The following is a 26262-nucleotide window of genomic DNA, read 5'->3' as shown; positions in this document are numbered from 1 at the left end:
TATTAGAAACACCTTTTGATATAAAATGAACTTAAAAATTAAAATTCTTAGCCAGACTAATGCATTTTTTTTTTCCTGCTGTATAACACGTACAGCGAAATCGATCATACTGAATATTGTGTCATGTATGGAGTCGTTTAAATATTAAAGCATTCGAGAGAGGTAGTTCAATTTTTTGTTAACTTCTCCTTTTCATACATGTTTTTAAATATGGTATCTTACTTTTTCTTAATACCTGAACGTCTTCTGTCAAAATAAGGTTTGTGGATTAAAGGGGCGGCATTTGAAAGTAGGGCGGCAAAACTGCTACGCCGGCCCTGGTACAGCAACACACCGCAATGTTATTTATCGCAAATTAAACTCAAATTTTGCGTTTCGATAGAAACTGCTACGGAATGTGTTCGCATGTCAAGTCTGAAATTAGAATATCTTGCAACATTATCTTGATTCAACCTCTTCATATATACCGGAATACGCCCCCCCTCCCCCTCAACCTTGCGTAGTTTTAGCAGGTGGCCGTTACACACTTTGCTTGTAGCGATAGATACACAAATATTTGGAAGAATCGAGACGGAATAATTTAGTTTCAACTACCGATTTTTGTTGAGTTGATAGAAAATTCGGACAATTTCATTGTGGGAGAAAATACGACAGATGCTTATTTTCCTCTTAAAAACACGGCGTTAAGTAGCCTTAACCTGGACCAGATACTGAATATCACCGCAAAGGGCAAAATTTGCGTAATTAATGTCATAGAAATTGACAGTGTGAAAATGTAATAGCGATTGTCGCAAAATACCGGATATTTCGTAACGTTGGCGAAAATCGACAGGCAGTGGACAACTGGTGCTTTAACTGTTATGCACAACTCCAATAAATAATTATCAACTGGCAACTTTGATAAAATTCCTTCTGGTTGATATCCGAAACCTGGTACCTTTGGACTGGGACGCTTTACCTTCGTTGTATTGGATATACCGCAAGGGAAATATAACACCAGTGATTAAAAAGTTTAATTGAAGCTGTTTGTGGTATGAGATATTAGTATATTGTAAAAAGTGCAATAGAAGTTTAAGGAACTCATTCGCAGCTTCAGGAAGTATTAGATTATTGTCTCAGCCACTGCGGATGTATATATTTTTTTATCCTCCAGACGTCTCAACATTGTCAAAGTCACTCTGTGCAAGCCAGCCATTACATGGTACTCACATGACCTGTTGTTTGGCCCCGTGATCAAGTCGGTAGGATTCCTGGCAAATTCAAAACCTGCATACGTGCTCTTTGATGGATATGTTAGATGAGGCCCTGGAAACCAGGTATGTAATAGTAGGCAATGTAAAGAAAACTGTTAGATGATCATAATAGCAAGAGTTGATGATAGAAAAGTGAAAGTCAGTGTGATTGAAACAAATGAGTCATGTTAGTATTCTTCCTAGTCGTAACTATTTGGTGTATCAGGAAATTTAAAGCGAAATTAATCTTGTCGCATTTTCAATTACGTAAGCATTTTTTAAGTCATACTAACTTTTTCACAAATTGTTAGTGAAGTACCGAGTAGTTAATGCGATTATTGTAGGCCTAAGAATGTAATCTTTAAAATGGCCTTTCGGGACAGCTAAGTGCTGACGTTAAAAGGGTGAGTATGGTTCCTGTCACTGGAGACATTATTTTTTAGACTACCTTTTATCTTTTCGTACTATTGTGCTAATACTTGAGAAAAATTAATATACTAATTCTTTGGATCCTTAGCTTTGTTTCAGTACAGAGTGTTCGGACAATATTGACCAACAATAGCTTTTTAGTACAAGGGTAATTTATTTAAAAATTTGACATGTGCGTTATTTATGAGTGATTTATAAATATGTTTTTGTAATTTCTTCCACATAAAAGTCTTTAAAAGTTCTGAATTGTAACCTGGATAGGAGTGAAATTTGGTTAAGATCCTACGTGTGTAGCATGGGTTGTTATGGCTATAGACAAGCTAGGGTTTCCGAATACAACTTACATTTCACTTTATGTAATTTAATGCTATAGACCTATCGTTAAAGCGTTTGGGTAGATTTTAAGGCATTGCTGCTGTATCACCGGACCAATTTGAAAATCAAAAAAAAAGTACCGAATATACTGCATTCGGTTGGTTGGATTACATTAAATGGTTCTGTTCTCCAGATGAAATGGACAAATTAAAGACTTGACCAAATTTTTCTGTACATTTTACAATCTATGGATTCGTATAGTAAAACAAGTGTACCTGTCCGCGAAATAATCCATTCGTCTCCACATGAAGTGCCGCTTACAACATCGAAAACGGGTTAAATTCCAAAGTTGGGCGTCCGTTTCCAGTGAAATTTTTAAAATTTACAGGAAAGATATGGATAATTTGATCGTTTGTGTGCTTGATAATATGAGTCTCGAAAAATCTGTTTATTTGTTATATATAAGCGGTTATAAACATGGGACTATACGGCGAGCGGAGGGAACTACTTGGCGCAAGGTAACCGAACAGTTGCATTGTGGGAAAGAAACGAGCATTTGTTATCAACATGGCGAATGTACAAGGGCAATGGACTAGCAGTTTTAACATTTGTGAAGCAATACGTTGATAACGAGCAAAATCTTTTAAAAGTTTGTGAAGAGCACGGATTAATAAACCTAATAACAAATTACAGAAAGTGTGGAAAAGAGATAACAGCGAAAAAACTTGAAAGCGGACGCCCAACTTCGGAATAAATGCCTCAAAAACAACCAGTTTCTTAACTTATATATTTCCCTTACCTGACTTTCACTCATTCTTGCTCACAAACTTAAATAAATTCTCCACATACCGGCGGTACAGCAGTTATTCCCAATTTTAAATATAATTCTATGTACGATACGCCAAGAAGTGTAAATATAGTGCGCCACATTACTTGTACGAAAGTATGCGAACTAAAACTGTTACAAATTTAACTCCAGTAGTTACTGTTATAAGCACTATATAGGGTTATTAATTCTGAAAAGAAAGATGTCTATTGCTGTGTTTAGCAGAAGGGGTCCAGAAGCACATGAAAAACAAAATTTACAGGAGAAATGAATAGGGTTGATATGTTTAAAACAAGTGTTTAAAACGAGAGCTGTTGTTTTATTCAGTTTGTTTTAAACGTTTTAAACAAATTGTTTTAAACGTATTTTTTAATGGTGGTTGAACATGTTTAAAACAACTAAAATATCAGATTGAATAAGTTAATTTAATTTTCTAACAAACCACTCATCCTCCGCAGGATTTGTGCATGGAGTAAATTGCAAGCAGAGTAAATGGAGTAAATTATAACAGCAATTACTGAACGAAATTCTGCACATCAATGTGCGTATAACTAAACCAACAGAAATTCAAATGAAGTATTTCAACATTTCTTAATTTCCAAGAATAACTGAGGTTAAACTAATTTCCAAGAATAACTAAGATCCGAATTCACAAATTCAAAAGTTGGGTATTTTTTGATCACTATCATTTCCATAATAATGAAGAGTTCCTACATCATAAGCTAGAAGAAATGCTCTGACAAATACAATACAACTCATAGAAAAGAGCAGTGACTAGCCTACAAGGAGCAAATGACATATTTTAACCAAACAGTTTTCAAGATACATCTCTATCTGCAACATGGGTAGCTAATAATGATTAATGTATACGGCATAACAACACAATTAACTCTAGACGCCCGCCAGGGATTTTTAACAAAATGGTAGACTCTTACGTTCGGGGCTCTGGTGACCCCCTTAATTATCACAGTCATGAGTTATACACCATTGGAAAGCTTATAGACCACAAATTCCAATGTGGTAACAGTCGTGAAATTCCCGCCGTATTCGTAGAAAAAGAACAGACATAAAAATCATTAAAAATATGAAAATATTGACTTTGCGGGGCCCTGGCAAAAACCCTTGCAGTCACCCTACGCTGACAAAATTATGAATGTGTAGGTCACATACTTGTAACAATAATACAGTATTAGAAATGATAGCCATTGCTGCCATTGATAATGAATTCGTTTTATGTAGGAAATATTTTTTTAAAAAAATTATGCGCAGAAAACATTCATTGAATTAGACATTCTCTCCCCTCCCCCACTATAGTAGCACGTCCATATGCAAATCATTTTTGCTGCACACATCATGTATACGAACAAGAATTGTGCTTCTAGACCACTTCAGTGAAATATATCTTGTTATATGGGACCGTCCCGAAAATAAATGTAAATTAACCAAATTTGACCCCCTCTTCCTCTATAAACAAGTACGTATACAGGTTACTATCATGTAGGGGACTACTTCATTGCTTCACATACCAGTTTTTATGGATGTACCACAAAGAGGGGAGGAATATCCGCCAAAACCTGATGAAAAATTAAAAAAAACTAACTTCATCCTCCCTTTCTCGGCCGTACATACGTACCCCCTATATACATAAAATGCAACTGACGGAAAGCTTCATCCCTCAAAAATACTTTGTTGCCAAATCATCTTTCTAGCTTAATTAGAGGCTGAGCTATTGATGTTTGTTGTAAAAATAAATGTAATTTACGTCAAAAACCTTAAACTCCAAAAATTGGCTAACTTTGCCCCCTCTCTGCTACCCCATATAAGCAAGAAGTACAAATACACGATATTACCATGTAGTGGCCTACTTCATTGCTTCACGTATCAATTTTTATGAATCTATCCCCCAAGAGGGGGGAATGGTCCCCCAAAAAACTGTTGAAAAAACCAACAAAAAAACACGATATTTACCCTCCTCCCATATACATAAAATGCACACCAGCAAAGCTGCATCTTTCAGGAATAAATTGGTACCAAAACCATCTTCCAGCCTTAATTTGAGGTTTAAGACTGAGCCATTGAGGTTTAAAGCCCTGACACAGCATTTGCGTCAATGGGCGTTTAAAGATTAAGAATGCAGACGACCAGTAGAACGTAACACACAGAAACTAAACTACATATTCTGTGAACGGAGATCGGGAAAATCCCGATTTCTTTCTCCGGAATTGAACATTTGGGCGGATCGAGATTAGGGAAGTTCCCGAAATTTGATCTAGTGGTTGAATATAGATGGCAAGCAATACCTAAGAGTGTAAAAATGTAATATATATGCCTATTTAGATTATTGTTTTAAACAAAATAAACATTTGAAACATGTTTTTTTTTTGTTTAAAACAAAGTACTTTGTTTTAAACGTTTAAAAAAAAACATGTTTTAAATATAAAAAACGTTCTTTTTGTTTGATTTTTTTTTAATCATGTTTTTTTTTCAACCCTGGAAATGAATGATGCAAGTACTTAGACCTAACATAACGTAACCAAATCTAACCTAGCCTGAACTAAACGAAACTAACCTAATATTAGTAGAAATAGGCGAAATTCTTTTTTTTTTTTTTTAATTGTACTGGACCCCTACACTAACATAATGTAACATGAACTAACCTAATGTAAAGAGAATTACCGAAATTCTAACATTTTTTTTAGAAATAATTACTGGACCCCTTCTGCTAAACATTACGTTATATCGAGAGTCCGGATATTTATGTAATTTCAACCCCCTAAATATGTAACAACAATCGCTTAAAAATGTAAGAAATATGTAATATTATATAAGAATATGTAATACTACATATTTATGAAAACGTTACATTAACACGCGTATGAGTATGCAATATTTAAACGGATTATGAAAATAAAAAGGAAAATCTACTACACTTATCCTGCTTAATGCAAGTCCCCCAATGAAGTGAAATGCTTGAACAGCTGAGACAGCCATACGTCATTTACATGACTGATTGGTAAACACTTCGTCAGGAAAGTTCCAAAACAAAGGTCGTAAAAAATAGAAAATTGCACTTACCAAGTAATTATCCTAGCTCCTATCAAAGTAATCCCCTTGACTATCTATACACAATTGCCAACTTTTCTGGAGGTCTTAGAAGCAAGCAGGGAAATCTTCAATTGAAATGCTTGTAAACTCATTTTTCATAGCCCATTGGATGTCTACGCTATCTTGATGAAGCTTTCGTCACTCGCAGAAACGTAAAATCACAAGGTGAGAGGTCGGACGAATATGGCGGATGTGGGATGGCAATAACAGAATGTCTGGTCAGATAATCGTTAACACATAGAGTAGTATGGGGTCTTGCATTGTCATGAATAAGAACCAGTCCTGAGAATGCCATAAGTCAGGGCGGCGACGTTGAATTGCTTGTCGCAAACGTTTCAAGACTTCGATGTAAAGAGTTTGGTTCACTGTTTAACCTGGAGGAACATACTCTTGGTAAACCAATCCTTTACTATCAAAGAATGCAGTCAGCATTGTCTTTGTTCTTGAAGATTGTCGTTTGACTTTTTTCGAGGCTGGTGATCCATGACTCCGCCATTCAGCACTTTGACGCTTCGTGTGAGGGTCATACCAATAGCACCAATTTTCATCCTTACAATAATCTTTGACACAAATGTGAGATTACGTCTGGCTTTATCCAGTAGTTCAGCAGAAATTTATCTTTCCTCTTTCTGTTCGTCTGTTAGTGAGTGAGGGACAGGTTTTGTATTAAGTTTCCGTTTCTCTAAATCTTCGCGTAAAATCTTATGACACGCATCACGATTCAAATTCAGTTCTGATATCGTACGCACAGATACACAACGGTCTTCTGTCAGTAACTGCCTTACACGCTGCACGTTTGCATTGGTGTGTGCTGTAGACGGGCGACCAGCTCTCGGATCGTCTTGCACTGAATCTGTCTTCACGAAACCTTCTGTTCCACTCGAAAACACCACTCCTTGAAAGTGTCTCGCATTCATATGCTTGCTTAATCTTGTCCCACGTTTCATTAGGGAGTTTTCCCGAGCTTAATGCAGAACTTAATATTCACTCTTTGGTCAGTCAGCATCTATAGGTCACTTTAACTAATGCGACGACCCGAACAGTGTGTTGCTAAGCATAGCTCTGCCATCTAGTGAGTTTGCGTGGAAACATGCCCAAGGTCATGTCAAGTAAGAACACATACAAAGTACCATAAAACATTCATTCCTTTTTAGTATTGCAAACTTAGGAATTAAAAAAAAAAATGTCCTGGAACTTTTTTTGGACAAAGGTCAGGATAGAGAACATCGATGCTTTTGCGAGCACCTGTCTTTATCAAAACTACACGAAGTAGGGGTTGGTTAGATGTAGGGAGTTTAGAATCCACACCAATCACGATAAAAAGCAGCATCTGGTTAATTACGAATCTCTGCCTAGTCACAGAGTTTGAAAAAAGTTTAGTAATCGTACAGTTGAACATTATCAATTAGTGTGTGAATTTGAGGGCCGCCAACTATTACAACCTACTAATAATGACAATCGGGTTACCAACAGAAATCGTAACTGCAGTTGGAATCCTGTTCCCGAAGACTATACTTACTTGCAGGATTACCTAAACCTTTGTTGAAAGGAAAGAAAAGAAAAGAAAAAAAAAACATGGACCCATTGCGTTTTTTTTCTTTCTTTCTTTTTCGGATTCTTTTAAGTTTATTTGGAATAAAAGTGTAATTTATATGTGAAAATAAAATCATTGTTTTAATTTACAGCTATGTTCTGTTTACTGAGACATAAGACTTCCAGATTTCTCCAGACTTTTGTGTATAAGAATCGGAAGTCTTGTAGGACTACTATATGTCTGTCTGTAGATGTGTATCAGAGCAGCGCAAAGACGGTAAAAGATATCGAGAAGCATTTTTGCAATCACTTGAGCGTCCCAAGAACAGGTTCCATCCCATCAGTTATTCCTTTATTCATTAAAACATGAGGTGATAGAAGTTAACCATTTCTGTTTTCAACATTGATCACCAAAGTACAAAAAGCAGTAACGAAAGCGACAATTTCTTTTAATCAATTCTTGGAATAACTTCACCCACATTTCCAGACACCAAAAGTACTAGAAATTTACTACTACTTTCGATTTCAGTATTGATTTCATTAGATTTTCAGTTTAACGTCCCTTTCAGCAATAACGTTATATGGGATGTGGACCTACAGTTCTAACGTGGGATCCGAACTACACGAGCTCCCACGCCAGAGGCGCGTACGCTAACTGTTTAGCCACGAGAGAGCTTGGTTTCAGTATTGATCTTCATAGAACGGAAACGATAAGAAGCAACATTTACTTTTTAGAATCATTTTGGTGTCCCAACCATGATTGTTATCAACTCCGTTAACCCTCTAGTCAAACCGGGAGTAGCTATAGAGCAAGAAAGACTAGAAGACTTCGTAATCGATTCAACAATAAGAAATGGGTTTTCTCTCATCCGTTAACCCTCCATTCAAACAGAAAGTAGTAGAAATTAACAATTTCCGGTTTCAAGATTGATCTCCATGGAACAAAAACTAAGAGTGAAGAGCAGTTCTCTGTAATCGGTTAAGCATGTTTCATCTCAGACTTCATTTCTCTAGTGTAACCTGGAATTCCAGAAATCTACTACTTCCAGTTGTAAGATATAGCAAGAATGGTTTCTTGAGGGTCTTCAGTGTTCCATGAATAAGTTCAGTTTATGACCTTATTCGTGCATTACAACTCGAAGTTATACCGTAGATCTAATTCGACCAGTTTCAGTTTTGAGATCGCATAGTTTGGAAGTCTACCATAGTTTCACAACGTAAAACGAAACACACTTGCTTTCGTTGTATTCCGTGCTTCCCTGGTGTTCAGCGTGTGTTGAAGTTAGTCCATTTTCAGCACCGTGGCCACTACACGTGGACCTGTAGGCTAAAATGGAATCCGAATCACAGTAATACATTCAAATCTCAGTACACTTTCACAGAGAATTGAACTAGTGACTGCACGCACTAAATGAGCGCGCTATCCCCTACATCAGAGAGAAAGGCGATTCAGTGTTTGAGCATATAGGGATGGATATATATATATAATACAGGATGTTATTGAACTATACCGACAAACTTTAAGATGTGATTCCTCACATCAAAATAGGAGAAAAGTTCATATGGACCTACGGCGAAAAGTGCATAGTTTCAGAGCTAGAGCTATCCAAAATCGTGAAAAAGCCAAGTTTCAAGAGGCCCTATTTCGAATTCGAGAGACTGGATGGTGGTCCTTATCAGGGTAAAGGAAGTCACGCGTACGCAATCCAGAAATGCATATTTCATTAATATTCAATGAGTGTACGGATTATTCCCTGCAGGGTGAAATTCCAAGACATGCCATCAACCGAATTTTGAGATATGCTCTGACTTTATGATTGTTATAATTGGTCCAAAGTAGGCAAACGGTAAGCATTGATAGCAATGAACACGGAATCCTTTAGCGCGATGTCGAAAGTGTTAAGAATCGTCAGCAGCACGATCTCCCGTACTCAGGAAAACGCATGCTGCGATGTTTTATTTCACGCTTATAAGTGAAGAACAAAGTACATATCACACGTTATTGCGAACACAAAAAACCATGAAGCTGCCGGTTCCTAACACTTCTCACTTCCCTCCGAAGCATTGGGTGTCAATTGTTAAGGCCTGCCTCCTGGCTACTTCGAGCGCTCTTTGAAGTCAGGGTATATGTGAAAACTCTATTCAGAGCATATGTGAGAATTACACCCTGTAGGGAAGAACCTTTACACCTATTCCAATTGATAAAATATGCACTTTTGGATTTTGTATGCCTGGCTTTCTTTACGCTGATAAGGAGCACCATCCACAGTCTCTCGAATTCGAAATAGGGCCTCTTGAAATTCGGCTTTTTCGCGATTTTGGACAGCTCTAGCTCTGGTGAACTATGCACTTTTCGCCATAGGTCCATATAAACTTTTCTCTTATTTTGATCTGAGGAATCACCTCTTAAAGTTTGTCGGTATAGTTAACACCCTGTGTATGTGTATATATATATATATATATATATATATATATATATATATATATGTGTGTGTGTGTGTGTACAGGGTCTGTCATAAAGTAATGAGACTGACCATCGCGCGGCGCTCCAGTCGCCAGCAGCGCGCTTCTCCGCAAGGGAATTTGTAGTGGGGGGTTTGGGTATATATAACATACATATTATATATATACACATACACAGAATAAACTCTTTATCTTGATGCGCCGTTGTCACTTTTAAACTAATTGACAAAAACTAAAATTTTGTACACTTCTAGTAACATAAACCTAGACTGTCCTCCAAAGACTAAGTCCATAAAAATTTCCCTAGATCTTTACGAATTCCCTTTAGGTCGGATAATTTTCATTGCATTTGTGCCATAGGTAGGGGTGGAAATGGAACAATAATAATGTAGTATGTATATGAAAATTTTATTGTAAATAAAACTAAGTAGCTACAATACAGGAAGTTATAGTAAGTTTTAGCCGCAGGGTGATAGAAATAGGTGAAAAGGCACACGCAATAACCAGTAGATCAACACAAAAGGACTTGCTTTGTTGTAGAGAATAGACAATAAGTGCAGTTAAATTCGATGGGTTTCCAAAAGCCAATTTGTCTGAATCAGCTGCTTTGTTGAAAGAAATTCTTCATGTAGTAGACTCCTGCAAGGCTATGTATGTATCGACTTGTTAGTTACTTACAAAACAACGAGTCAAAAATTTCTTACCTTATTCTTAGAAATTGTACAACACTAACAGATATGTATTATACATAAAATGATTACATGTTTAGGTGTTATTTCGCTCCATTGACTTCTATGGGAGAATTGGTTTCTCAGCGATTTATTCGTTACCAATGTTTCTTCTTTCTAAATATAGCCACCGATGGTCCTAAGAGCTATGCAAAATGTTGATCATTTGAACAGCTGAGAAGGTGATGAGAAACTGAAATGCACTTCTCGAGGAAAGATAGAGCTACTCTCCCTTCGACCCACAATTTTTACACAGAAGACAGACAAAAGTCTGGCTCACTTTTAATTTGAAAACTGCATGACAGGACAATGATGCGTAGGATATGATTAAGGACACCATATTAAGGGTAGTACGCATCATAGCGGCTGTTTTGAAAGTCTTCGCCTTTTAAGTACAGTGCTTCAAATGGGAAAGATATATGTAGTATATAGTTTGAGAGTCTGTACTCGTCAGTAAGAATATGTAGATTTTTGGCGTTTGTTGCGCTATCATTATTGAAGTTAACAAGTGGCATCCTACCCGTACAAAGTTGACTGTGTTGCTCGGCATGTTTAATACACAACTCAAGACACTCCTGACAATCAGCAGGGACACTCAAACAACACTGCAAAGTCCGTAGAGTTGCATATTTGCGTGTTCTTTTGCTAGAAATGTTGGATATTTTTCCAGTGAATTAGTGACCATTTAACTGGGTCTTGTCCGACCAATCCGGTGAGCTGGAGATGCTCTTGCAATCACTGTCTGATACATGGTGAAATGTGGAGGTGCGCTATCCAGTTGGCAATAGACTGGGAATTTACCTTCGGGGTTAAATGGCTAAACACTTGTTCCGAAGCAAGTCGAGACATTGTACCTCATTTAAATTTCTATAGGTGAAAATGGGTGCCCCATACCTCACGTCATTATCTTTGCTGCACCGAGTATTGCATTTTCAATTGGTAATAATGTACATTTTGTGCAACACCCGGGGTATGGATCGTTGAAATACACCGACTTTGATGCCAAATACCGGGTATTGCGTTTTGGGTTCCTGACAGGATGTCAGAGTTAAGTTGCAAGTTCGTCGGAAGCGGTTTACGCCCGTGCAGAACGTTATGTCCTTTACGAACCCCGTCTCTTTAAACTTTCTGCAACATTGGTAAACTGGTATCTGCGGTGTTTTCCTTTGAATGACGGACGTTGAAATTCACTGCATAGGTGCAGCCCCACTACACTTCAGAATACCAGAACTGATAGAAGTTATGTTCTGATTAGATTGCGTTATTCCAATAAGAATTTTTTTTGTGAACTAACCTTAACACTCCACAGAGAATTTAAAATTTTGTCTAGCCTTGTCTTCTCCACTTACAAGAACAATTTTAATCTGTTGTTTCAACGCTAACGCGCAGTTACATACCGAAAATGCATTCCATTACAGGATTCCACGTGTGAACTTGAATAGTTGATAAATTAAAATTCCGGTAAGTGAAAAATAACTACGTATTCGCACTTCTGAGTAGAAGCTTGTCTCAAATGATATACTGCATCTTTCCCGTTCCGATTTGAAATTTCGTATTAAATTCAAGATGACTTTGTGATGTACACGACCGCAATTTGTGTTACTCCACTTTCGTTACCGATATTCCACTTGTCTCGTCCTCAGTCACTGTTTTAAAATTGAAAGCAGGGTCCCAGAATTTCATTTCACTCTTTAAAAACATTGCTGATCATTTCGACAGTATTTCTACCAAAGAAAAAATGTAATTGTACCTCGAAAATGCTAATAGAATAACTACGAAACTATTGTCGGGAACTGTGTCAAATATTTCATCCCATTTTATGTATATAAAATGAATACACACAATCGCCGTAAAATATTAGTAAATATATAAAAATACTCTGTGGTGCAATTTGAAATTCAGTTTGTTATTTATGAAGACTTTAAATGATAAATTATATTTTTTTTCTGTTCTGTTTTCAGTCAAATTATATTTTTTTTCTGTTCTGTTTTCAGTCAAGACAAAGATGGCGAATCCGCAGATAGTACTGGTCTGGAAGATAGTAAAGAAGTGTTAACTCAGAATTTGACAATAGTAGAGGAAGATGGTTCCTTAGGTTCCGCAGGAGAAATTGGAGCAGGGGGTGTTACTGGAGAAGACCAGGCTGCAGTAGCAGGTCTTGCACATACACAGGGATTGTTAGATCCATCTGGGGTTCAATACCAGTTTAGAGCTGAGAATGGACAAGGAGGTAAGTGGTATAACGATCGTGTGGTATAAAATTTTTAGTTTTGTAATTGAAAATTAATTTTTCCCCATCACAACACTCTTGTGATAATTCTTATTACCTAGCATATTAATCTAACAATACAATAAAATCCAGAAGCTTGCTGGCCCAAATGCAGTACGATGATTTTACTCTAAAATAGTTTCGGAAAAATCATACCCTTATTTAAAACTGCTGCCTAGCCCTATACAATTGATATATATATATATATATATATATATATATATATATATATATATATATATATATATATATATATATATATATATATATATATATATATATATATATATATATATATATTTCTCAGGATTGTATGATTGTCTCGTGGCGTTGCGTGACTCAAGGTCAGGGGTGTATAGGAAATGGTAATGCGTCGTATTATGGTTTATTTTTGACATCGCAAATTTAATTCATTTTCGCTATGTTACCACGGGGTATTCAGTGCGATTTAAATATTCCACTGGAACATTGAACACGGAGTGATAACCACCAGAGGAACAAGATGAAATAAGGACTGGAATTTTAAAAAGTTTTAAATTGACAATCTTTCCTCTGACATCTTCAGTCGATTTAATATTGTACTGGACACATTTTTTTCATTAAAATCTCAAATGCTCAGGTTCGTATATTATATTCAGGCCAATATGGTACCTATTGTTCATTTCATAAATGTCGTATGTACCTCTTGTTCTAAACTGTTATTTCTTAGTAGTCATTTCTGTGTATTGTAATTACGGTATAATTTGCGTTATAAGATGATACAAAAATTAGTTTAAATGTTACATATTATGTAGCTCTTCATTGTAGTCTCGTTCAAAACAGTCTGGCTACTCACTTTCTTTGAAAATCCCATACAATTGGAATTAAACATGTAGATTTTCGTTGGCTATTGAGATCTTTAAGCCCAAAAGTGATAGAATTCGTATGTACGGTTGCAAGAGTATATAAAATAAGATGGGTGACTGATTTTTTTAAAACAAAAAACTGGAAATATTAAAATGTGGACTATCAGAGCTCCCGCTAGTAATTTAACATTAAACATTATATTTTTCGTTTATAGGAACCGTAACATACCGCGTTGTGCAAGTTGCACAAGGAGCAGATACAGTTGAAACTGTACCACAGATTGTAACTTCATCATCTCCAACGTTTTCATCAGGAGGTCAGCAGGGTGTACAGGCGGTATTAACTAGTCCTCTAAATGGTAAGCAATGTTAAGTGTGTGTTCTGTAATACGTTCTTGATTTTATAGAATTAAAATTGAATATAGTAGTTAAAATGAGGAGTTGAGAAAAATAGATTGTTGCCTGCGTTGCTAAATGTATTAATCATAGTTTCATCCTTTGTTACCTGGATTCACATGATTAACTTTATTGTATGGAATGGGTAGATCCTACTTTTTCCTTCTCAATAAGATAAAAGTAAATACATATTGTGTATTTAAGAAAGAAAAAAAACTATACGAATTTGGAAGCTTAAAACTCTTCCCCCTCTTGAGGAAATTGTTTGTACTCTACTGTGCATATTAATATACACACTTGGTGCTAAAAATGTGGCGAGAACTAAGATAACTATTGTGTAGGGTGTTTAAGAAAAAAAGATCGTTTTAACCATAGGACTGAAAACTTATCCTTTCAAAGTTACATGTCGACAAAACCACCGGAAAATGAATATTTACTGATTGAAGCTATAAGGTACATATTATATAAATATCAGTAGACTTGCCTTTGTATCACTGAGAATATCCAATTATTCGTGTACTGTTCCGATCAGCGTTATGCTCTTGGACACACTTCTTTCTGCATTTTATCTTAATTAAAATTATATAATTAGAGTAAGTACCTTAGCGTATTTGATACCTATATAAGACTATAATTTCAATATCGCAAATCCTAGCTTGTAATAGTTTCTAAGTTTTTACATATTTGGTCTTCTAATTCCTTCCCTCAGTTGATTGAAAACTTGATTCCCCATAAACTAAAGAATGTCTTGAATTTATCACCGAAAATACATTCATAGAAAGTTATTGAGAAAGATGCACAACTAATGTACTAACTTACAACGAAGTGTTTCTTCTTAACTGAGAGACCACAATTAATCCAAAATTAGAATAAAGTTTACAAGCGGGTGTGGTGATGGCCAAGACCACAGCACTAATCGACATATATGAATAATAGGAAATTCTCAGTGTTAGAAATGTAGATCTAGTGATATTTAACAGAAAATAAAAGCTACATACTTCTCAAACTATGAAATGCATCATGAACGGTTCAAGGAATTACTCAGGGAATAAGGTTCAAGGAATTACTTAGGAAATAAGGTTCAAGGAATTACTTAGGAAATAAGGTTCAAGGAACTACTTAGGAAATAAGTAGTTCCTTGCGGAACGGAATATCGTAAAACAAATCGGGATATAAGGAGACATTTTTAAGCACAAAATAGATATAAGCGACAGTATTCTAGTAGACCAGTATTATAGATAATTTCGTTTCTTTGCAACTTCAAAACTGAAATCGAACTTCCACTTAATAATAATAATAATAATAATAATAATAATAATAATAATAATAATAATAATAATAATAATAATAATAATAATAATGTATGACAGCATAATCACTGACAGCGCAGTAGTTTCCATAAGGATATAAAAATCTGGGTGTGTGGAAGTAAATACAAAGAATTTATTTTTTACTATTAGTTGTAATATTTCTCATATGAATCCATATTCCCATACTGTTCATCTATACATGTGAAGTAAATTTTATTCGAAGTAAAAAATTATATGACTTATGTTCGTTTACATTTTTTTTACTTATTTATTTATAGGTCAATTTTATGTAATCGGTTCACCCCAAGAAGTTTTTGGTACACCAGGACAAAGATCAATAGCACCAAGAACTGGACAACTAGAACCATTAAGAAGTGGATCTTCAGTAAGTTATTTTCATTCGTAATTAACTTTTGATTCACAATTATTTTTTGGGAGAAATACATGTAATGATCTAACACAGTGATGGGCAGTTAAAAACACACAGCGGACCAAGATAAAATAAGAATCCTACTTGGAAGCTAGTTTTCCACCCCCCACCCCCCTCCTTCCTTCCTTTCGTGAGGCGATGCTTCTCTGAATACGTGTAAGACATACATTTTTCTGATATTCGTTGTATTTTCCGTATCCGTATTTCATGTATCTGGGTCACTTAAGGTCGTAGTCTTCTATTACTATAACTACAACTCAAGGTCCACATTGGACCGTACAGTTGAGCGATGTCTTAAATATCAGCCTGTTGTTCCCACCACCTCTTCTGTGAAACAGAAACCCGCACGTCAGCAGTCTTTGTCGTCCGGATAAGAAAGCACGTACTCATCACTGTCCTACACACTGATACCTCTATGATGGAAGTTACGGTGGAGTTATCGTGATAATTTCCTTCTTAAATGTAAGAAGAAAAGGGGGAAAACATAGTAACATAGACTCATCTTACTGTTGCTAGCTTTTCTGTTTCCAGCTACATTGTTTACTGCCATGACAAGGACGACGATGGTCGGCTGCTAGCGGAATGGCAATTGGAATACAGAACAAATCATTCCACTTCCATCCAGATGAACAACGGTTTCCAGGTTCTAGCTGTTAGTTTTCTTTAGACAACCGATCACTTTCTACAACGTCTACATCACACGGCCTGGAGCTTTTACGTCAGCTAAGTTACATGACATGCATCGTCAACTCCCACATCCATTCTCTTACCATGAACTATGGGATTCCTCTCATATCGAGCCTCAAAGCCAAGAATTCACAACTTTTGTCGATACTTTACACCTTATCTGATTAACGATGGCAGTCCAGCATGTTTTACTAGTGCCAGAAGAACGTATTCACATCTGGATCTTCGTGTGCATCCCACGACTCGCAGTTAGTATTTAGTGGCGTACTTACCATGACTCATGTGGCACTAAACTTTCCGATTGTAACCGCTTTCTAGATCTGCCCCTACTGTCCCACCAATGAGTACTTTGAGGAGATCTATACTTACCTGGTTAAGACATTAAAGAACATTTCCTAAAAGGGATTACAGAACTTTTCCCGGATCGCTCTCTGATCTCGCTAATGAAACGAGCGTAAAGCACAGAGAGGTTCGGATGTCTCTTCTCGAAATCCTCACGGAATTCAGATGATGGCTCAGACCACGACACACAAAAAGTACTATGCATACATGCAACGAAAACACATTAAATAAAATAATACTATGCTTATTTATTAAATGCACTATGTAAAAAAAAAAATAAAAAAATTCACAGCACATAACTATTTCCACAAACACAAAATTACACTTCACATTTTACGATGTTATAGCCCTTTAAAATTGTATCACGTATATAGATGAATGAAATATTATATTTGGGGGTTCACCACAAACACTACACTCTCACCACTAATGCACATTGAGATTAGCACTGTGGGATAACACAAAAGGTAATCCCACGACGTAAGTTCCTGGCTGCTGCGAGAAGAATCCGTAAAAAGTTGACAGTAGTATCCGGCAGAACAAACACAGGTAGTCGCAATGTATAATTTAGGACATTGGTGGGACCCGTTCACTAATTATGCGCAGTCAGCGGACCAGGACTTTACTAAATGGGGCTAGCCGCTGAGTAAGTCCTTGGGCGGCTGCTACACTGATGCCCCTGTGCGTAATTCTATAGCGAATTAAGTGAACATGTTGGATGTATCGACACACGGAGAAAACTCCTGGAGTTTAGATGTTCCAGGTACGAGCTGGGTTGACCAACTGGTTAATGTTGGCAGTTCGTTTTAAAATGTGATCAGGTTAAACCACCTGTATGGAGATGCAAATTAAATGTTGAAAGGATTTGCGGTAATTCACAGTTTACTGGCCACACTGTAGAAAGAGAGAACGATAGTTGCTCGTGAGAACTTGTGATAAAACTGGCTGAACAATATTGCTAGACAACAGTCTGACTAGGTCACACCTGTTCGTGCTAAGTATTACCGTAAGTGATTGAAGAAAAGACTTAATTCAATTCCAAATAACTATATAATGTAGACTTTGCATAGTAATGAGTAAGGAAGAAACACTGAAATACGCAAGTAGTAGAAATACTAGTTTCATACGTATAGCTCATCAAATGAACATGGTCTTTGTTACTCTCTAAAATCTCACCGCAAAACAACGTTTCACTTGTATGTATTTGTGAACGATGAAACTCTCTCTTGTTCGAATTCGTTTGAGAGAAATTGATTATAAGCAGTTCCTATCGAAGAAAGAAATTTGCGTCGCAAAATAAAGTATGAATCGAAGAAAATACTTGATTCTTTTTCTGTCTTTCCAAAATATACAGTGTCTCCACAAAAATTACTTATATAACCTGGTAATGGTTATACGATCATTCTCACAGAGCTGCCTGCTTGACTCACTTGCCTCGTTACGATCTTCGTCGTACACTGGGAGCAGGTTTCTGGTACCTTTGACTTTATACCAGACCCTCAACTTCGTTAATGAACCAAATAATGATGATTAAGACTTACCTTTTACTGCTGCAGAGCTTTCCACTGCTCTCAGTACCACTAAAAGCACTGCATCGGACCAGATTCTATACATTATGCTACACTTCGCAATCTCCCTGCCACTCAGACCTCTGTAATTGTATCTAGATTGAAGGATCCTTTCGTGCTGCCTGGCGTGAAACTTACATTTTTCCTGTCCTAAAACTTGGGAGATCGGCTAGGTCCAGCTCCAGTTATAGGCCAATTGTCTTTACCAGTTGCTTATGCAAATTACTGGAGAAAATAGTTAATGTACGATTAGTATGGTATTTTGAAATTTGACTCTTTGCTTTCAAATCTCCAATGTGGTTTCCGGGCCTTGGATTCCACTACTGATCTTATTCATCTTGAAAGTGCAATCCAGGATGCTTTCTGCCATCGTTAACACTGATCGCAATCACCTTTGATCGTTTGAAGGTTTATGACGACTAGGCGTTTCGGAATTTTACGTCAGCTATGAGTACGAGGCTGTATGGATCAGTTTCTAAACCAGTTTCTTGAAAATCGATACTTTCGAGTCCGATTAGGATCCACACTTTCACACTGCTCCGGCCGGATACTGCCCCATTCTTCATTTTTTATCCAGTTTTAAAAGTTGTAAACCGAACCGTTCTTTCACGTTTGAATGAAAAATAAGAGGAGTCCTAATATAGAATATTGTAAGAAAATACTATAATGAATATTTCTATGCCAGTGTTATAAATAACTAAGAGGCATGTCTGGAAAGTGAGTACATTTAAAAAAAACAACAACACTAAAACAGGTTTATTCAAGCTAAATTTATTTTTACGTAAATGAGCACACCTTAAACTGTTTTTCTACGTAATTTCCACCAGTGTTCAAGTACTTGTCATAGCGGATGACCACTTGTCCAAACTTTTCTCAGAGAAACATCCCGCCAGTGAAGATAACCATAACTTCATAGTGTTTTTTTTTTTTTTTTTTTTTTTTCGTCGTTGTCACTTTCAAAGCGCTTACCGCCGAGCTCGCGCTTCAGGTGCAGGAACAAGTGGTAGTTAGACGGCGCCAAGTTGGGGCTGTGTGGTCAAACTGCTCCCAACCGAACTGTCGGAATAACGTTTTGGCGGCACCAGCAGTATGTGGACGAGCAATATCATGGTGCAACAAAACTCCTTTACTGAGCATTCCTTCTTTTGTTTTGGATTGCATGCCGAAGTCTTCTCAGTCTCACAGTATCGTTCCGAATTGATTTCACCCCTGGGTATGAAGTTAACCAGCAAAACCCCTTTCCTGTCCCAAAACACTGCACATGAGTTTATGTGCTGACATTGTCGTTTGAACTGTTGCTCTGTAAGAGATTGTGTGCCGCCACTCCATTGATTGTGGTTTTGATTCTGAGGTGACATGGCAAACACACATTTCTTAATTAGTCATGATTTGGTTTTTAAATGTCCTCTCCTTCCTTGCGGTAACGGGTAAGGAATGTTAAAGCACTGCCAAGTCGTTTGGTTTTGTGGACGTCTGTGATCATTTTCGGAACCCAGCAGGAACACTGCAATAACCGAAGTGGTCGGTAACAATCTCATGTAAAACAGTTCTAGAAACTTGATTAAACTCATCTGCAAGCATTTTCATTGTGCGCCGTCTATTCTCACGAATTTTCTCATCCACTTTTCTCACCAACTCATTAGTCATAACAGAAGGGCGCCCATTTCGTGTTTCGTCGTAGACATTGTCCGCCCTCATTGAACTGCCTCACGTACTTTCGCACCATTCAATCACTCATTGCGTTTCATCGTAAGTCTCTACAATTTGACAATGAATTTCGGCCGGTGTAACGTTCCTGGCATTCAGAAACCGGATAACAACGAATCTCACAGTCGGCGGATTCAGCAATTGTTTTAATCATTGTAAAAGATCACAAGACACAGTACATTCGCAACAACTCAACCGTAGTGGCGTCAGTGGAGAGGCAGTTAACCTGTGAAACTAGCGCGGAACGCCGACACTATCGCTGCGGTGACGTTCAAATGAAACTGTACGTACTTATCGGACACTGGCGAAATGTTTCACTGGGGAAGGTTTGTACAAATTGGTTACCCGCTATAATAAGTGTTTGAACATTGGGGGGAAACAGTCGAAAAATAGTGTTCCCTTTCATCTACAGATAAATTTGGCTTGAACAAACATTCTTTTCGAAAGATACTACGTCTCGTATGTAGATGTCATTTATAAAATGAATTTCTTACCAGAGCGTGAAACGGCAGAAGGGCAGGAAAAGGGATACTGCTAAATTCCCTTGTTTTCGCTAGTTTTCTAATTTACGAAATGTAAGCTGAGATCTTGCAATTCGAAAGCCCATTGAGGCCCTTTATTTCCAATCCTACAAACTATTGAAGTGTATGTAATCCTTTTGTATTCAAGTCTTTTCCCAGTAATAAGATGTGTATTTCATAGCGCATTGATTTCTTACTGAAAACCTAAGACACCTAGAGGGAAACTTCGGGTTTTCATCGGTATATATATATATATATATATATATATATATATATAATATAATATAAAATAGTCATATTGAGATAAAAACAGGACTCTTCTATCATGAAGGAAAAGCTGCTAAGCTGCTTTTGTGGCAAAACTAGTTGTTCGGTAATAAATTGATTATAGATGCATCGCATTTTGCTTTCCAGTTTTCCATTTGCATTTCATTTCTATGATTTGGCACAAGTTGGAAACCGATGCACCAAGGCTGAAATATACGCCGTATGACCAGCCACACTCTTCATGGATTCTTGCGAAACGAAGTTTTTCTGTTTCAGTACAGAAGTGAGGCGAGTAGATAATAAAGAAGTAGATAGTAAGGCAGTCGTATTTCTTTGTTTCCTTGATTTAGACGGCACTAAAATACTAATGAAATTAGCTAACAGATATAAAGTACTTCATACGATACAGCCCATAAAGGACCAGCCAGATGGCATACGTTCATCGGAGTGATGCGTAGCAATCGCACAGATTCCCAGGCATCATGATTTTGGCTTTCTGGGACAGGAGTCCACTACTACCTCGTAATTAGACCTTCAATTGTCATGATGTTGGATCAACACCGGAAAATTTGTACTGTCACCGGGACTACGAGGAACCAAGCATACCAAAAGCATGCGTGCTAAGAGTTCGGCTAAACGGAAACTCATGATAATAAGACAATACTTGAACACAAACTTTCTCTTTTAATGCTGTTTACACCCTCAGATCGACGCATATGGTAACGAGAAAGAGTTACAGAAAATAAAAAATACAATATGTAACTATTTGCGAAATCTTATGTAGGATTGAAGAAAGAAGTGTTGGGAAATAAGTTCAACTAAGTTGAACACCTGGCATAGCTCTAATTTCGTCCACTACAGAATGAAATGTTGCAATTGACGAAATTGAGTAATGCGTAACGATAAAAACTAGGTAGTTTAACACAACAACATTGTTGAATAGTAATGTTACGCGAATTGACGATGCATCCTCATCTGTCAGATAAAGAATTAGTATCTGCTAGCTTCTAAGTTGGTTGCGTAATATACAAAAGCAGATATCCAAGTATCCCACCCCGAGGTAAAGCAAGTCGAACAATGTCTTTAAACAGCTGAATTTAAGGTGGAGCTTTGAGAAATATTTTCTTGGTTGTAGAAATGAAAGTATCCACTACAGAAAATAAACCACGAATTTCATCTGCACTTTGAAGGTTATATGCTAGACAAGTTGTGAATTATAGGAGGGAAAAGGGGACTTGAACTGTTGCAGCTTTATTTATGGCGCTGCATCTGTCACAAGGAGAATCTTGATGTTTTACACCATTCGGCCAAAGCAAATTTAGTACGGATATGAAGAGGGCAGTTGGGACACTAAGAATACAACGGAGTCTACTCCAGTTTCCGAAGTTGTGGGCGAAAAAAAGTACGTAAAGTTTGTACGGGTTGCTTAAGTACATGGAAAAGTTGATTTATTTATTTAATACATTATAAGGATTACTTGCAATATATAGACATGGATCTTTTAAGCTTTGAAAAAAGGTTGAGATCTTCAAGATGAAATATATATCCAAAATGACTCAGAGTTGGCGTGATTCCGTTGTAAAACAAAAGTTTTATATATAATACAAAATATCGGGGGTTGCAAAATAACTGTTACAACTCCTGGGAGGTGACTCCTGCCATCGAGACAAGATAGAAACTCCTCTTGAACTTTCGGCTATCGGACATAGTTTCGGACTTAGTAGGTGCCGAAAGCGTGGGAAAATGGCTTTCGGACACCAATAGTTCGGAAACTATCCAACGTAAAGAGGGCGGGTAAAAATTTAACTGAAGAAGTCATACCAGCCTTATTGAATTATGCATGCTTCACAATCCTACCATGCACGCGCAAGGGATTCCCCAAAGGAACATAGGGAGTCCCGGGTAATCTGCCAAATGAAAATTGGTCTAAATGGATATGAATTGATAGGGTTTCTACCAGGTAACAATAATTCGTTTGTATTAAGTCGTTCTCTTGAATATATACAAAATGGCGGAGAACTTCATGCCCTTGTGTGTGGTTTCATAATCGCTAGGAACGGATGCTGGTCAATAGTGACGTTCTGTTTATTAAGTGTAGCGAATTTGTAGTCAAATGCTCTAGAGAAACATCTGGAGTGTCGGTAAAGCACAATAGATGAAGCAGGATGATTCACATGTGTGGGAACACGTAATGAAAAATGCCAGAAATGCATTCATTCTCAGTAAAAGTGAGTTCAAAGCGTTGGAAATGTACGGAGTAGCATCAAGAACATGAAAGCCATTGCCAATTCACCAATAATATTCCCTCAAACCGATGAAATATGATGTGCGCGGTTGCATACCAATAGGGTTGCAACAACTGAGGCCAAGTTGAAATTGTGCAAAGGGACTCACAAAGAAACTGGGAATATACAGGGGTAGACAAAAAATCTAAAAACACCTCATACAGGACACGTAAGTTTGGTCCTCCTGTACAACACGTGTTGCGATTGCCGATCGTTTTTTGTTTTCAATGTGTCATGTGGACCTTCCTCTTCAGTCAGCAGTAATCAGTTCACCTGTGAGTTTGGTGGTGTGAAAGTGGTGCGGTAAAATGTGCGACCTGACACACTTCCAAAGAGGCATGATCGTTGGTGCCTGTCTGGTTGGAGCTTCAGTGGCAGCAGTGGCGAACATTGTGGGGGTATCGAAAGGCACTGTGTCCAATGTCACTAGGGCATACACAATTCATGGGCAAACGACGTCTGCAAAGCACAACAGTGGTCGAAAGACAATCGTATCAGATAGTGACCTGAGGGCATTAAAACGGATTGTAGCAGCTAAAAACAAGACCACTGCAATGAAAATTACGTCTGAACTCAATTCCGGTCTACAGAACCCGGTTTCATCGAAAACCGTGCGACAGGAACTTCATAAAATGAAAATTCATGGCAGGGCCACTATCCCGAAACCCCTGGTCACAGCAGTAAATATGAAGAGGCGTATCCAGTGGTGCAAGGACCACAAGGCGTGGACTCATGAGCAGTGGAAACGTAATGTGGTCCAATGAATCGACCTTCATCTTGTTTCCAACAACCGGTCGCGTTTACGTATGGAGAACACCGTCGCAGGCCTATGATACAGACTATCTGCTCCCAACTGTAAAGCATGGGGGTGGTTCTGTTACAGTATGGGCAGTGATATCGTGGTTTTCTGCAGGTCCCATCATAGCCCTGCATGGAATGATGAATGCTAAGACGTATAAGGCCATTTTGGGGAACCAGGTTCTACCCATGGCCCAAATATTGTTCCCAGATGATGGCATCTACCAAGATGATTTGGCACCCTGTCACGCTGCAGAAACGGTGAAATCATGGTTTCAGAAGCTATCACACCTCCCTTGGGTCCCACAATCACCAGATCTGAACATCATTGAGCCATTGTGGTCTAAGTTAGAAAGGTGAGTTCAATCTCATTACCCTCCACCAGCATCCTTTAAGGAACTGGAGCATGTTTTGGAGGAACAATGGTACAAAATTCCACACACCACGATTCAGGAGCTGTATACGTCTATTCCACGTTGGATCCAAGCTGTTTTGAACGCAAAAGGAGGCCCCACACCATACTAGGTATGATTTTCACCTTTACAAACGTTTTAATTTTTTTTGTCCAACCCCTATATATATATATATATATATATATATATATATATATATATATATAGTTTTGCTTACACACAAGTAAAAGTATTCTGGTTTATCACGTCCCATTGCACCATTGGTTGTCTTACCGATGAAAACTTTTTTCTCCGTTCTTTCGTTCTTAATTCTTTCAGTGACTCTGAAGTAACACCCGTCCATTACTTTTACGCAATAGTGACTCTTTTCATATCTGTTCACCTGCGTAATATGACAGGAAACATCTTTGGAAGGGGTTTTCTAAATTATACAAAGCAATAGCAGCATCTGTAAGTGATTTACACAAATAGAAAACATTGGCAATGAGAAATAGCGTAGGAAGCAGTTTTTGCTCATATGATTTTTTTGATTAGAAATTTCTACATGGTGTATAACGTAATATCTTCTGCGCAATTCATTGATTCTATATTGAACCGAACCTCTGGAATGCATTGTTGTCACAGAGAAATAGGAGGGTAAGATGCAAATTATATCTAGTCATTTTTTGCACAAACATTCTTTTCATGTATCGGAAAGGTTACAGAAGCTTGACCTTGACTTGTACATACCTTATTTTTAAATTTCTTAGAACCGGTAGAAATCTTTCTTGTAACGGGACCAACCAATTTGAAAATTAAAAGGTAGTGAGGTTGCGCTCCAGAAGAGCGGATTTGAACTATGTGTAGCCCAAATGTAAAAATGAATTACTTTACAATCATACGCTTTTACTAATCACATTCGTACGATGTCTTGTTTGGCAGTGGTCAGGCGGCGACCGCAGTTTGATTGTTGGCGATGGTTGTGTTGAGGCAAAGTTCATACTACGTCAGCCGCAGTAGAACTGCAGTGTGCAATGAATTCGGCAGACGGCGATAGTATAAAATGGGCGACCTTTCTAATTTCCATGAAACATGTTTCATTAAGTCAGTTTTGTGGGCTCTGTGAAATACACTTTACAACATTTACGGTGTTTTTTCACTGTTTTTCTTTAATTCTTGTGCTAGATTCGTTATCTGGGAGCCGTGAATTTTCGAATCTTTAAATGTTACTTCACTTATTATGTTAATGTGGATAATACAGTAACACGATTAAATTTGAGATGTTTGCGTTTACACAGCTCCGTGCAAAGGCCTAGGCATTAACTGAGACAGCAACTCGGTCAGTGATATTGCAATAGCATAAACTCGACAAAAGTCAGTATTGTGAGATCTGGTGATTAAAAAAATACTAAAACAAGAATTGAACTGGTATTAAACATGTTAGTTTCAGTAAAACTATTGTTCATTGGGAATAATATACTCAACAAACAAAACTTCCATTGTATTATATAAAGCTAATAACTTGTGATTTTATATATATATGAAAATAAGAAAGTGGCGAATTTTTAAGAGTTATAGCCTGCAGATAATTAAAAGTAGCCCAAAAAGTAGCGTGTCACCCAATTTGAGATTTTCATAGCAAGGGCACTTAGAAAATCGCCCAATCTGGCAACACGGAACGGAACAACCACACACACGACGTAGTTACCGTCATGGAGTCTTGGTTTGAACAAAATACAAAAAATGGAGTTTTTGGTTTTTAAACATAAAATAAAAAAATATAGAGTGAAATAGGCAAAAATAAATTGGTTTGC

At 37.3% G+C, this 26262-nt stretch overlaps 1 protein-coding gene across 2 annotated transcripts in view; it reads left to right on the top strand.

The window, feature by feature from the left end:
- The first annotated feature begins 932 nt into the window (after positions 1 to 932).
- The window catches only part of Usf (upstream transcription factor usf), a 34549-nt gene continuing 9219 nt past the window's right edge, over positions 933 to 26262 (top strand). For both annotated transcript variants that reach the window (XM_081772138.1, XM_081772137.1), the window contains exons 1-4: positions 933 to 1316; positions 12626 to 12861; positions 13961 to 14104; positions 15730 to 15836. In XM_081772138.1, the coding sequence (XP_081628264.1) occupies positions 1285 to 1316; positions 12626 to 12861; positions 13961 to 14104; positions 15730 to 15836 (519 nt within the window). In that variant the 5' untranslated portion in view covers positions 933 to 1284. The remainder of the gene's footprint in view (positions 1317 to 12625; positions 12862 to 13960; positions 14105 to 15729; positions 15837 to 26262) is intronic.

The sequence above is a fragment of the Thermobia domestica genome, chromosome 9 (assembly GCF_964235325.1).
Source record: "Thermobia domestica chromosome 9, izTheDome1.hap1.1, whole genome shotgun sequence".
Classification (NCBI taxonomy): Eukaryota; Metazoa; Arthropoda; class Insecta; order Zygentoma; family Lepismatidae; genus Thermobia; species Thermobia domestica.
Note: the sequence above shows the minus strand (reverse complement) of the source record. Positions and strands in the feature narration are given on the sequence as shown.